At 39.6% G+C, this 14,472-nt stretch overlaps 1 protein-coding gene across 1 annotated transcript in view; it reads left to right on the forward strand.

Annotated features, from left to right (window-relative positions):
* The window catches only part of cog5 (component of oligomeric golgi complex 5), a 78,214-nt gene that overhangs the window by 57,466 nt on the left and 6,276 nt on the right, over positions 1-14,472 (forward strand). The window contains exons 13-18 of the mRNA XM_084407292.1: positions 883-1,044; positions 2,980-3,079; positions 6,137-6,247; positions 7,586-7,648; positions 11,403-11,506; positions 13,762-13,999. Coding sequence (XP_084263418.1) covers positions 883-1,044; positions 2,980-3,079; positions 6,137-6,247; positions 7,586-7,648; positions 11,403-11,506; positions 13,762-13,999 — 778 coding nt within the window. The remainder of the gene's footprint in view (positions 1-882; positions 1,045-2,979; positions 3,080-6,136; positions 6,248-7,585; positions 7,649-11,402; positions 11,507-13,761; positions 14,000-14,472) is intronic.

Consider the following 14,472-nt stretch of genomic DNA (forward strand, 5'->3'; position numbering starts at 1 on the left):
GTTGTATCCAAGATGGCCGACTTCTAAATGGCCACCATGGTCACCACCCATCTTGAGGAGTTTGCCCCCTCACATATACTAATGTGCCACAAACAGGACTTTAATATCACCAACCATTCCCATGTTATTACGGTGTATCCATATAAATGGCCCACCCTGTAGTATGTTTTACTGTATTGCAGTAAAAATACTAACTGAAATGTTTTGTATTAAAGCAGAATAAATGCCAGAAAACTAATACCATCAGGATGTATACCGTAAATGCAATTAAAAAAAAAAGACATCATTACTTTTTTTATTTTATAGTGATGAGAATTCAATTTTTTGCATTATGATAATGAAAAATGTATAATCAAATAATATTCTAAAATATGCCTAATTTTCAGACCTTACAATATAATGAAAGGTCTGAAACTTTTAATGAAAATGGTAGCCATTGGGGAAACAGTCATATCTCAGTTATGCTTTTTATCAACAATTGGTCAAACAAAAGAATGATTATTTGAAGTTAAGAAGCTGCCAGCCAGGAGGAGTAATTTATTACAATGGCCAAATCAAATGCTTGAGGCTTTGATCCCTATTGAGATGAGGAGGGTAAGTAGGCTACGGTTTCATTAAGTGCCATTCGGTACTTTTGATTTAGTCTAATTTGTAATTATCTCTACGGGCAGGCCTCTGATTAAATTTACAGATTTAGGTCAGTGAAATTTTATACATACACGTCATGTGTTCATCAAAATAACACCATGTACTCAGAGTACACAAAGTGATAATAGTTTGAGACAGAAAACACTTTGTCTTTACACATGTTGGCATTTACTTGTTTTACATATACTCTTTGTGAAGCACGTTAATAACTGTTTTGATGGGTTTTTTTTCCAGTCCAGAGAAGGATCTGAAGGATTCTCTTCAGCCATATGAAGCAGCCTACCTGTCCAAGTCTCTGTCTCGACTCTTTGACCCCATCAACCTCGTTTTCCCTCAAGGGGGCCGAAACCCACCCTCTAATGATGAACTGGAGAGCATCATAAAAACAATAGCCAGGTACACCTCCAAAATACATCATAACTCTTTCATTATACTGCCTTCTAAGATATCTCATTTTGGCCAAATGTTAAAGGGTAAGTTAGCTGATTTTTAATCAGCTTTGTATTGTTACAATGTCAGTAGTATATGTGAACCTGGATCACAAAACCAGTCACATGTCGCACGGGTAAATTTGTAACAATACGGGGCAAAATTATCGATTTTTTTTTTTATGCCAAAAATCATTAGGATATTAAGTAAAGATCATGTTCCATGAAGATATTTTGTAAATTTCCTACCGTAAATATATAAAACAATTATTTTTCTGAGTGAATGAGGCACAATAGCCGCTTTCCGACCAAGTAGTTCTAGGAACTTAGTTCTAGGAACTGTCCACTTCTAAACAGTTCTAAGAACTACTTTCCCCTAAACTCGGTTTTGCTGTTTGCGTTCGCACTGGCCAAGTGGCCATAGGAACTGGTAGGAGGGGTAAGGGAGTGACGCAAGCACGGTGACTTTTATTTTGACGGCGCGACGGACCTTTATTTTGGCGGCGCTGAGAACGCCAGAGCAAACAATGCTCGCATTCTCTGTGTTTATTAGTTAGCAATCTGTCTAACAGTACTGTTTAATATCTTATTAGATACAACTGTTATAGAAAGTAGACAGTATATGAAAAAAGGTTATTAGCCTATGCCGTGTGGTTGATGTCCAGTGTTGCTAGCTGGGCAGATAAACATAATCATGTTTGGCTTGGTCCCCTCAAAGTTGCGTTGGATTTTCTCTTCAGCATAAAGGTTTAGAGACCCATCTTTCACTGTTTTACATGTTTGTATTGTTAGTTTCTGGAGTAAATATATAGGCTATAATCTGTGTGTTTACATTCTAGCTGTTTTAAAAATGGCGGGTGCTGGTGCTCCGCGTTCGTTCGGTCAATCAGCGTATACTAACGTCACAGATAGTTCCTATAGTGCTGGTTTAGATCCTACTCTGAAGTAGGACCTAAATTAGTTCCTACAAATGGAGTTCCTAGAACTAAAATCGTTCCTAGTTCCTGTGGTGCGAACACGCCGACATCCGGGTACTTTAGCCAATAGTTCTAGGAACTGTGAAAAGGTTCCTCCGGTCGGAAAGCGGCTATTCATGAACATAAATGGACAACTTTAAAGGCGATTTATTTATTTATTTATTTATTTATTTATTTTTTTTATTTATTTATTTTTTTTTTATCTTTAAACTTCTATTTTTTTGCACCCTCAGATTCCAGATGTTCAAATAGTTGTATCTCGGCCAAATATTGTCATATCCTAACAAACCATACATCAATGAAAAGTGTATTCATTCAGCTTTCAGATGATGTCTAAATGTACATTTTTTTACCCATGTGACTAGTTTTGTGGTCCCAGGGTCACATGTGAATTTCAATGAAACAAATCGTTTGTCAGCGAAAGTCCAATATTTAAAAAATGTATAAATCTACAGATCAAGCTTGCACATTTTTGTATTTCCACCCACAGACAGTCAGATCGACAGAGAAGAGTGCCAAAATCAAAAGTGCATTATGGGTGTGGACGGTTTTTGGCAAAAGGGAATGCCATAGCCCTTTTTCTGTTTTCTCTAGTCATGTAGCACTGATTATTTTATTTTTTTTTTTTATTGAATTTCCCCTGCATAAACAGCCAAATTTGATTAAAATCCCATCTTGCCAGTGGTGAATTACCCCTTTTAAGGAAGCATTGCATTCATTTTCGATAAGGAAGGCAATCCTAATACTAAAAAGCCTTAATTTAATCCATTTTATACTAAAAAGCATTGATATAATTAACAGTCTAATCTATGTACAGATGGACAAATAATGGGCTGGAGAATTTATGGTGATTAGATTAGACTACTGACACTGTATTGACTGTAATTGGTTGATAGTTGATCCTGTGTGTTGTTTTTGCACGTTAGTGAGCTGAATGTTGCATCAGTGGATTCCGGCCTGACGATCGCAGTGGCCAAGAACGCAGCCAAGACGGTGCAGCTCTTCTGCGTCAAGTCAGAGCAGCTGGTAAGAGACACACAGGGATAATGAGCTAGGTTGAGCGGGAGGCTGTCAGCCCTCATGCCCCTCAACCCTGCCAGGGAGGTGACGTACACGGTTGGCGAATGAGCTCATTATGAAAGCTGGGGAGAATGCTCAGAGAGTCAGTGCACCTGCTGAGAGCCGTGACCTGGACAAGAGGCGGGGAGGATCCCAACCTGCCTAGTTAGGGGTGCTAGTTGCTTTGGTCTATAAATCAGGCCAAGGTGAGAATACAGAGTGAGATTGCGTCAGAATGCAATGCTAGGTCAGTAGTTGCTCAACTAACAAATAAATACCAGTAATTGGATGAAAAATCTGTATGCAACACAATGCTCATGCTATTAGTTTACTAAATGTACTCCTCTGTTGTTATTTTGTGGGCATTGAAGTGGTCAGAGTGGTTTGAGTCTCCATCTCAATGTAAATAGTGACCAGTTTCCCAATGATCATCCACATTGAGTTGCATGAACAGGCGTAACAAACTGTTCAATGAGATCCTTAATCAATAAATCAGTAGATTTAGCTACGAGTTAGCTGAAAAACTGATCTAGCTTTCTGAGAATTAATTCTTTAAATCCTTAATCAGTCAATTTGTCCTGCTCTGCAAATATCCTGCAGCTGACTTCAGAGATAAGACAAAAAATCATTTAAAGGCAACATGAAATCTTAATTTGTCCTATTTACTTTCTTGAGGGGGAAAAAAACAAACATTTCATGGTAATGTAAAACCTTGACATCAACATTGATACAATTATAAAATGGTAATTTCATAGCCTGGAGAAAAGTCACGGAAATACCTGTAGCAACCATAATTTTCTTGTTTTACTTGGCTCTAAATTCTTCATAATTTAAAACGGGGGTAGACAACCTGCCAGTAATTTTCAGTGATCCTGAACCTTGGTTAGGTGGTTCAGGCGTGTTAGGCTGAATGGTAGCTCTTCATGAGCAGATTTGAAATTATTTCGTTGCCTATAATGTCTCTATCGGGTAATAACATTTTTGATCCACATCCAGTAATCATGAACACTTGAAAAAACGTCACTGATATTCACCTGTAACTTTCTGGTCTTTTGTATAATCATGCCTGAGCCGACATTATTTCTTGCTGAATATTGTATTTCACTCCGACCATTATGAAAGTTCAATGTGTTTTGATTACTGATTCACGTTGTCAGACTTCCCTTTGTATGTTTGATTTCTTTCATTTTCCTCTCAGCTGTTTAAACCGCCTCTCAGCTTTAGAGAAAAGACTTGACTTGCTCATGTTGGTCTATCTCCATTCACTGTGAGCTGGAGGTGTGATTGATTGTGCCTGGCCAGGGAGGGTGTGATTGGATTAGTCCGGTGTCTGTCCTCGAATCACTGGCCCACTGACTCAATCTGTCTTATGTCAGCAAGAAGATGAATAACGAGAGTTTGGTTCTGTTATTTCCTTCAGTACATATGTGTGTGATAAGCCATCAGAACCCTGTGAACTCAACTCAGGGTCAGTTCAGAGCCAAACCTTGACCTCTCCTTGGACTGTCTTCAGGAAATGATATCATAGTAGCATATTGAATAAATCTCTTAAGCAGGCCTCACAATCTTGGGAACAAGAAGATCTCCAAGACACAGATGGTTTCTTTTTTATCAAACCCAGCTTAACACAGGCAGCAAACAGACTCCATCAGTTAATGGATGGATATTAATGAAGACAAAGGGAAGGACTGTATCTCTATTGACCTCTCATATCCTTCCTGCTGTGATAATGGAACGGGACTTAAACCATCTCTGATACACAGATTTACGCAGAGTGCACTTGCAGGGAGAATAATTTCAGAAACGTGGCTAAAATTGCTGCCCAATCTGGCGTATGGTCGGCTTTGAGAGTGATTTTCACAAAAGCTGAAGCCAGTGTCCTGATGATGCACATTGTCATTGTCCAATCAGATGATGCAATTAATGCCAGCTTTCTTCAGTAGCTATGCTGAGAAATACTGTAGTTTTACTTAAACTATCGAAGAGTGTTTGTAGCTTGACTAAAAATAAATATTTTTAGGTCAGATGTACTTAGGTGTAGTCTACTATTGTTTCAAAAATGGAACTTGGCTGTAGTTTAGCTACTTTAGCTTAGCTTAAAATGGCTCGCATCTTGGCAAGCTACAGTTTGAAAGAAGTTTCCTGTAATCTGGTTTAGCTAAAGGGGAAATATTTGACAACAGTGCTCTTCTGAGGATTACAGAGGTATGATGTTTTTGGTCTTCGGGCAGACATAGGGTTGCATGGCAGTTAATCTCAGAATGGTTCATTTATTGGACTACAGATATCCACCGGGGGCTATGCTTTATTTAACATCAGGTGTGAAGGAGCAACCCATCTAGAATCATGACAAGTGTTACTGCATCTCCTCACCTGCCACGGGAAACGTTAATTAACTGTTGCCTTTCCATTTTTAGACCGTTGCCATGGTACCCCCGCTGCCACCATCCTATGTGGCTTTTCCTCGCAGACGATGTGTGATATTTCTTTTTCTCCCCAATTTTATTTCCCCAGCCCCCAACCTTTGATTAGAGGAGGCTCTACTGCTTTTTTTACGATTTCGACTTTGAGTTGTTTTGTCTGTAGCGGCTGTTTGTTTATGTCAGGAGGCAGCAGTGCAGCACGAATATGTGTTTGTGTGCGGTGGTCCACTCGTGACTAAGACAGACCTCTGCTTGTTAGTTCCTGTGGTGTGGCACTAAGCATGGCAAATCCTTCTTCTTTTTCCCCTCCCTGTTGCTCGCCCTCCTACCCACAATGCCACCTGCTTCTGCTGTCTGAGCTCCATGGTGACGCCCGTGTCTCAGCATGCTGACCGTGGTGCCACCACTGAGCAAAGCGCTTCTGACCTCAGACGAACACTGGGGTATCTGGGGAAATTAGCGGTAGCCTGCGGTCACCTCGCTTTTGAAGTTGACTCTTTGATTATTTACTCAAGTCTTTGTTTGTGACACTTAATATTGTTTAATCCCTCTATTTTCTCCCTTTCTTCTTTCTTCTCACTTCCTTCTGTCTTTCTCTCAGCTGTGTACGCAGGGGGACGCCAGTCAGGTGATCGGACCCCTGACCGAAGGCCAGAGGAGAAACATTAACGTGGTGAACTCTCTTTTCCGCCTGCAGCAAGCTGTGGCTAAAGTAAGAATGCCGTCTCTTATTCAAGACACTATAGTTATTATAGGTTTAGTTCACTCTGCAATGCAGGATTCTTTTCATTTATTCACCCTTGTGTTGTTCCAAACCCATATGACTTTATTTCTTACATTAAACAATCTGTAGATGATTTAAAAGACTGTCTTCTGTACTATTTGACATGAAATCAAAGGGAAATGGGGTAGGATGCTCAAGCTGCAAAAATCAGTAAAAGTACCATACTACAAAAGTATTCTGACTTGTGTGCTAAATTCCAACATATTTGAATATACACGGCTCCAATAACATTTGACAGGCGTGGTAAATAGGAAAATCAAAAATGTCCTCACACAAAGATATAGCTTTCATAACACTTGAAATATAGTCCATAAGACCTAATAACTTTTTATGTGGTACTTATTCGATTTCATTGTATTGTAAAAAAACAAGTAATAAAAACTCGGTGAGTGTTTTAGCGCAATTTTCTCACCTCATGGGATCACAACACTAAGAGATCGTAAATCTTTTCCTGGATTTTTTTTGTGCGTTCCCGAGATTAGACCTTCCTTAACATAATGCCGAAAACCCGAAGTCTCTAGGTGGTCTGGTTGAGGAGTATATAGAAGTGCAAGATTGGTGCGCACAGACAGAACAGAAATCATGAGTTAACAATCGCAATTTTGTCCGGTGGAAATTGCGCTAAAAAGCTCTCTGGACATTCTCAACAAAATCTCTTTTTGTGCTTTTAGTTCTAATGGCATGTGGTGATTTAATAGATGTTTTGCCATTATGTGCTTCCCAAAGCTGTGTTTTATGAACAGATGCTCATAAGAACTCAATCAGCAAAATGCATGAAATCACTACCAGAAAACTTTAGTGGGTATTCAAATATTAGACTGTTTGAAGTTATTATAGAGTACTGCAGTATTATAAAACTCCTCTATGTGCAGGACACCTGTCTATAGAGAACTTATGGCTGCAGTGCCTTTCCTCAGTCTTTCCTCAGGAGAGAGTCTTGGGGAAACTGCAGACTCATCACCAGTCATATCTGTACTATATGAGTGGTGATATTTCACAAGTGGCTTTTTAAGCACCAGATGATGTAGTTCCCGGTCTGTCTTATTAAAAAAACATGACAGCAGAAGCTTTTTCTTGCCTGTGATTAATACGGTAATAAAAAGAGATTACTCTATGATTAAATATTTAAACTGGAGGTGATCAAAGTTTTACTTGTGAAAAGTGAGGCCGCTTGTTTCAGTGGGATTATTTTTTTATTTATTTTTTTAGGAATTATGGTTTTAAGGGCTGATGATTGGATGATTTCTGACTTTGAGTTGTTTTCAGGTTATATCTGGACTGGGCACATTTCCTCCAGCAGCAGAGCAATCGCTCACAGCATCTTTACAGGTAAAGCAAAAACTGCAAGATCCCTTTTACACCTAGTATTAGCAACACAATGATCATGAAGCATATTCATAGTTAATATAGCCTAGCTTCTAGATTAAATTACAATGCATTCTGCTTGAAACATCACATTTGTGGTTACATTCAAATTCAAGGATATGTGCTTTTTTGCTATATGAACATGCATAAGCTGACAGTAAATTATATATAGTCACCAAATAAAAGACGAAATACAACCAAGACCAGTCACTGGGGATGCATGTTAATAATAGGGTGTAAACGACGCCTAACTGCATTTGGTCACATCAATATGTTTTTATACATGTGTTTTATTTAGATATCAGCTCACAACAGATTGTAAGGGATTAACTGAAGTTCGGAATCCAAGTGCAGTTTATTCCAATATCTAAAAGTGTACAAAAACAAAACGATGACTTGAAAATAAATGTAACATGAACTTGACTAGGCTTGGTATGGCGTGGCATGGACATGAAACTCACAACAGCGGGTTACAGCGTAACATGACAAAGCTAGACCCAGAAACATGGTAACATTAGGGCTATGAACGCAATGGGAACTTGACACAATAGAAAAACAAAGTTGATCACATGGGGAACATAGGAATCACATGACATTAGCAAAAACCATAAAAACAAGAACCCAACCAAACACCAACCTTACACAGGTAATGCCCTCTATATTCATAACATTAATTTTACATTGCTTTTCAGCAACAAGTGCACTGCACTGTTTATGCAGACAGTGGTGCGATACACTGTTAAGCTTTGAGTTTTTGTTTGTGCATCTGTGATAGAAAGAGATTAAGAGGCGAGCACATGGGACAGTGAACAAAGGGTCAGACTTTTGATAGAAATGCTGCAGCCGCACACAGAGGCTGAAGGTGGTTTTAGAAAGTAATTGGGTAAACATTGAGCTGCTCTGAATTCATCTGTCTCTCCCCTGAGGTAAATTGGCTTTCAGATGAGTAAACTGGTCATTCTCTTCCCCCTTATCTCTTTTAACAAAACCTGCCAGCTGTACGGGATCGCATTCACTCTGTAACCCCTGATCTTTAAGTGTAAACACAACAGTACAAGGTGAAAACACACTACCACACTTTACCACCCGCTGTCCTCAGAGTTGGGCACCCACTCTCCTCCCATGAAGGGTATGTCATCTAAAAAAAACCTGTCCCAAATGGCTCACCAGATGTGGACGTACAGTCTTGTGGCCTTTATTTGCACATGACCCATGAAGCCCATGAGATCATGGTTATCAGAAGATCTTCCACTTACCCTATTGGAAAGAGTACAGTACTATGTGCCAAAGACTTGTCAAATCAAATCACCTTTATTTATACTGAACAAAATTATAAACTCAACACTTTTGTTTTTGCCCCCATTTTTCATGAGCTGAACTCAAAGATCTAAGACATTTTCTATGTACACAAAAGGCCTAGGAACACGCTGTCTTATACGCCGATCCAGAGCATCCCAAACATGCTCAACGGGTGACATGTCCGATGAGTATGCTGGCCCTGCAAGAACTGGGATGTTTTCAGCTTCCAGGAATTGTGTACAGATCCTTGCAAAATGGGGCCGTGCATTATCATGCTGTAACATGAGGTGATGGTCGTGGATGAATGCCACAACAATGGGCCTCAGGATCTCATCACGGTATCTCTGTGCATTCAAAATGCCATCAATAAAATGCACCTGTGTTCGTTGTCCATAACATACGCCTGCCCATACCATAACCCCACCGCCACCATGGGCCACTCGATCCACGTCAGCATTGGCAAACCGCTTACCCACACGGCGCCATACACGCTGTCTGCCATCTACCTTGTACAGTGAAAACTGGGATTCATCCGTGAAGAGAACACCTCTCCAAAGTGCCAGACGCCATCGAATGTGAGCATTTGCCCACTCAAGTTGGTTACGACGACGAACTGCAGTCAGGTCGAGACCAGCCCAGACGAGCATGTTGATGAGCTTCCCTGAGACGGTTTCTGACAGTTTGTGCAGAAATTCTTTGGTTATGCAAACCGATTGTTGCAGCAGCTGTCCGGGTGGCTGGTCTCAGACGATCTTGGAGGTGAAGATGCTGGATGTGGAGGTCCTGGGCTGGTGTGGTTACACGTGGTCTGCGGTTGTTAGGCCGGTTGGATGTACTGCCAAATTCTCTGAAATGCCTTTGGAGACGGTTTATGGTAGAGAAATGAACATTCAATTCACGGGCAACAGCTCTGGTGGACATTCCTGCAGTCAGCATGCCAATTGCACGCTCCCTCAAAACTTGCGACATCTGTGGCATTGTGCTGTGTGATATAACTGCACATTTTAGAGTGGCCTTTTATTGTGGCCAGCCTAAGGCACACCTGTGCAATAATCATGCTGTCTAATCAGCATCCTGATATGCCACACCTGTGAGGTGGATGGATTATCTCGGCAAAGGACAAGTGCTCACTAACACAGATTTAGACAGATTTGTGAACCATATTTGAGAGAAATAGGCCTTTTGTGTACATAGAAAAAGTCTTAGATCTTTGAGTTCAGCTCGTGAAAAATGGGGGCAAAAACAAAAGTGTTGCGTTTATAATTTTGTTCAGTGTATATAGCGCTTTTTTTACAATACAGATTGTTACAAAGCAGCTTTACAGTGATAACAGGAAAATAATGCAACACAGTTTTTTTCTGCCGTACAGCAGATCTAGAGGAAAATAGCGTCTTACTCCAGCTTAAGTAAGTTCAGTGATGGTTCATTTAAAAGTTATTAATTTAGTTAATTTACCTATACAGCAGCTCTGGAGAAAACAGTGATGTCATGTCACCAGTTAATTTCTCATATAATGGTGTCAATGCAGGCAGATCAATAATATTGTTAAATATTAAATGTCCCAACTAAGCAAGCCAAAAGCCAAGGCAACAGTGGCAAGGCACCAAAACTCCCATCAGGTGACAGAATGGAGAAAAAACCTTGGGAGAAACCAGGCTCAGTCGCTCAGTTCTCCTCTGGCCAACGAACAAGCAGTGTATGATTATGATTCAGGCAGCATTACAGGTCAGATGTTAAATTGGATCAGAACATTCAGCTCCATCTGAAATATTCTGTTGTCACATTTGATATAAACTTGTCCCAAATGAACTTGGACTGACTTGCATCACCAAAGTGTAGAACTGAAAGGCATGAAGGTGCCATTTAAGACAGGACATCATCCTTCACATTTCTACTCCTCTCAGTTCCTCATCACATCACACTCTTTACATCTATTCTGAACCAGAACACAACAAACACAACAGAATGAAACGAGGCACCAATACCTCCCAACCTCCAGCTGGGCAGAGAATGATGGGAAAGCTAAATCTGCTGAATATGTGACCACCAACTTTGTTGTGAAGGGGTTTAGGAGGAAGAGATGTGCACAGGAGATTTGCTCTTTATCTCCTGCTTGCAGGGAATTTTGCCAATGGCCGGTCCTATTTGGTCAGAGAGACCTATTGGGTTTGCATTGATGTCGCTCAGAGATTGAGAGTCAGATAAGAGTCTAGGACGAGCTGCCATGAGACACGCGATGGTCGGACTGATGTCCCATCAACAAATGTCAGGCAATCACATGGAAGGAGGGAGAGCAGGTGTTAGAAGGAAATACTACACAAACCAATGACCTTCAAAAGAAGAAACTCTTTCACACGTTCAATAACAATAATCCTCTCTCTTGTTGTTAAATTCACATTCTTTTTTGTGTCTTTTGCAGTCGGTTCAGGCTTTGATGAGTAGTGCCGTTCAACCCCTGCTGAATTCTGTTACTGACTCCGTCGAAGCAATACTCATTACTATGCACCAAGAGGATTTCTCTGGGTAAGCAAGCAACAAACACACTGTTATTGCATTGTGCATTCAGCACAGTATAATACTGCATATATTGAATGCATTGTGAAACTACTCAAAGATAAACAGTAGCATGCTACACTGTCCAGTTATCATCTTGGAATTTAATATAGTTAGTTTTCATTTTAATTTAATGTTGTTTTGACTTTTGACAGTTATATCAAACAATGAGTCGAGAAGGATGATAGTGATATTGCTCCCAGTTCATTTATCACAGGGTTCCCAAACTTTTTTTTTTTGTCAGCCCCTGAGATTTTAAGTTAGCATTTCGAAAATGTAGTCACATTTGCATGTTCAGTTCTCTGATGTTGATAAGATTATTATAAGTAGTAGTATGTTTTACCTCTATAAAAATAAAGACAAGAATTATATTACTGTTGTAAATTACAACTGTACTGTGAAATAAATATTTGATAGTTAAAATGAAATGTTGCATGCTTCGCTATGAAACACTCAGAACATTGATTTTATTAATTGCACCAAGCTATATTGCCATTATCGTGCAGACCTATTTATTTATTTTAACTTTACACTTAAAACTATTAGCGTTTCATCAACTCACAAACTCCCTGCAGTTCCCTCACAAACTGATCAACAAGTTGTCTAGAAAAGTAGTAAAGTAGTCAAGAGTAGTCTAACGGGCAGCTGAAAAGTGAGAAACCTAACAAATGAGATGTCAAACTTGGGATTTATGGTTGCACAAAGATTTTGTTCTCCCCTTGTGGGCTTTTTCTCAAACACTAACATGGCATTTGGGATTGTGTGCCATATTTAATCTTGTTGAGGGCAGTTCTGTGATCAGGTCTCTCTCGGCTCACCATATTTCAACATAAATTGTTTCTTAAAGCAAGAAAGTGTGATGGGTGTGCTGTCATATTTCTTTACCATTTAAAAAATGTATGGGAGCGCTGCCAGCATTTTTAAAATTAGGTATAACTATGCTACAATGACAGGGTGATGCAATTTAATGCTAGTTTTCTAAATTAGTTTTGCTCCGATTTGACTTTTAATTTCACTATTTCCTCATGAAAGAGGTCTGACGTTAGCCAGGCTACATCTTTAGGCTTTACAAATCTCAATTCAGGTATTTGTGTCAAGCTGAAAGATGGTATGAGAGTGCGAGTGCAACCAGACTGCAGACATGAAAATCCTCATGATGTGTGTTTTTGACTGTTTTAAAGGACACGTTCCCTGAAGACTCTTTTTTTTTTTTTTTTTTTTTTGCTTTCATCTCTCGTCGTCTGTTGCTCTTTCTCTCATTCGTTGGTCTGGGTGGTCCAGCCAATACAACAGAGAGTGATGTGCCAGCGTTTGATAACATTTAAACCATCACCCCTGTAATTCAGCACGGCTTCCTTTTGTCCACATCTCTCGTCCCCTCAGGGCCACTGGAGTCAGGCTTGGTGGACTTGTTTTATTTCTGTCCCTGCTGTCGGGCACTCCTGAGGAAAGACAGCAGAGAAATAAACATGTTATAGAGATGGCTTTGTCCAAAAAACACCCTCAGTTTCACCATGTCAGCGGCAATCTTTTTTTATAGATGAGCTAAATGGGTGAATCTCACAAAATCAATGTCCAAGTCGTATTTTACTGTAAAATCAATAGTAAGAAATAAAAAATTGTATATTGTGTAAAAATGCAGGGCCATTTTAGTTCCATTATTTCCAAATATATATATATTTTTTTAATTAAGTATTTATATATTGTGGCTGTATTTGTTGTACTGCCTATAATGCATGCTGATTTTAATTAAAACAATCATTCTATTATAGTATTTGTATTCAAATATTAAATAAATGCTCTATTACAGTATTGAGAATCATCAAAAAAAAAACGGATGAATTACATAAAAAAAAAAAACTTAAGACATACAAACACATTTAGGTAAGGAAAATGATCTGTGCTTAAAGCATGAAAATATTGGTTTTAATTGCATCCTGACATACACATTTAAAAAAAAATTATTTTAAGGTAAAAAGTTTTTAACTATAAAGTGAGATTCACAAAAAATGGCTTCTTCATGTGTGTAAGGAAAAACTTGCTAAAAGGCATTAACACGACCTTCCTTTTCTCACATTGTGTATCTCAGCAGTTCCAGTAGCAACAGATTTGTGATATTGATTATGTGACAGAGGAAATCAATGGTGTTGCTTGTAGCTGTGGTCTATGCTCACATTACAGGATTATAGTACACTACTCTTTTGTTTGTGTATGTTTGCGCCCAGTCCTCTACCCGTGGTTGGCCGCCCGGACGTGCCGTGCTCGCTGTACATGCGTGAGCTGCAGGGCTTCATCGCTCGCGTGATGAATGACTACTTCCGCCCGCTGCAGTGTCTGGACTTCCTGTACGACAGTACGGAGAACATCGCCCAGCGCGCCATCACCCTTTTCATCCGCCATGCCAGCATCTTGCGTCCGCTCGGAGAGGGCGGGAAGATGAGGCTGGCAGCAGACTTTGCTCAGGTGAGGAAAATGAGGGTCATTCGTCTCTCGTTCACAATCTAGGGGTCTTCCTCCTTTGGTGCTGGGTTTTAAAATAACTCATTCAAAAGTGAAAATTCATCATCTGCTCACCCTTGTGTTGTTTCAAATTCATATCCAACTTTCTTTCATCCATGAAACAAAGTATATGGGAACTGTTGTTGTCAAGCTCCAAAATGACAAAAACAAACACCATGAAAGTGATCCTTCAGGAGCACGCGTTAGCTTTCTAAAAAACGGAACAAAATTTAACCATTCGCCAACCATTGTAGCTCAAATCAAATATATGGCGCCTTTAGACCAAATAATTCATTTAAAAATGAAAATTCTGTCATTTACTCACCCTCATGTTGTTTTAGATCTGTATCCAACTTTCTTTCATCTCTCAAACACAAAGTATATGGGACATGGGGCTGTCAAGTTTCAAAATAATGTCTTGAATCCTTCGGATGTTA

Source organism: Rutilus rutilus (genome assembly GCF_951802725.1).
Source record: "Rutilus rutilus genome assembly, chromosome: 4".
Taxonomy (NCBI): domain Eukaryota; kingdom Metazoa; phylum Chordata; class Actinopteri; order Cypriniformes; family Leuciscidae; genus Rutilus; species Rutilus rutilus.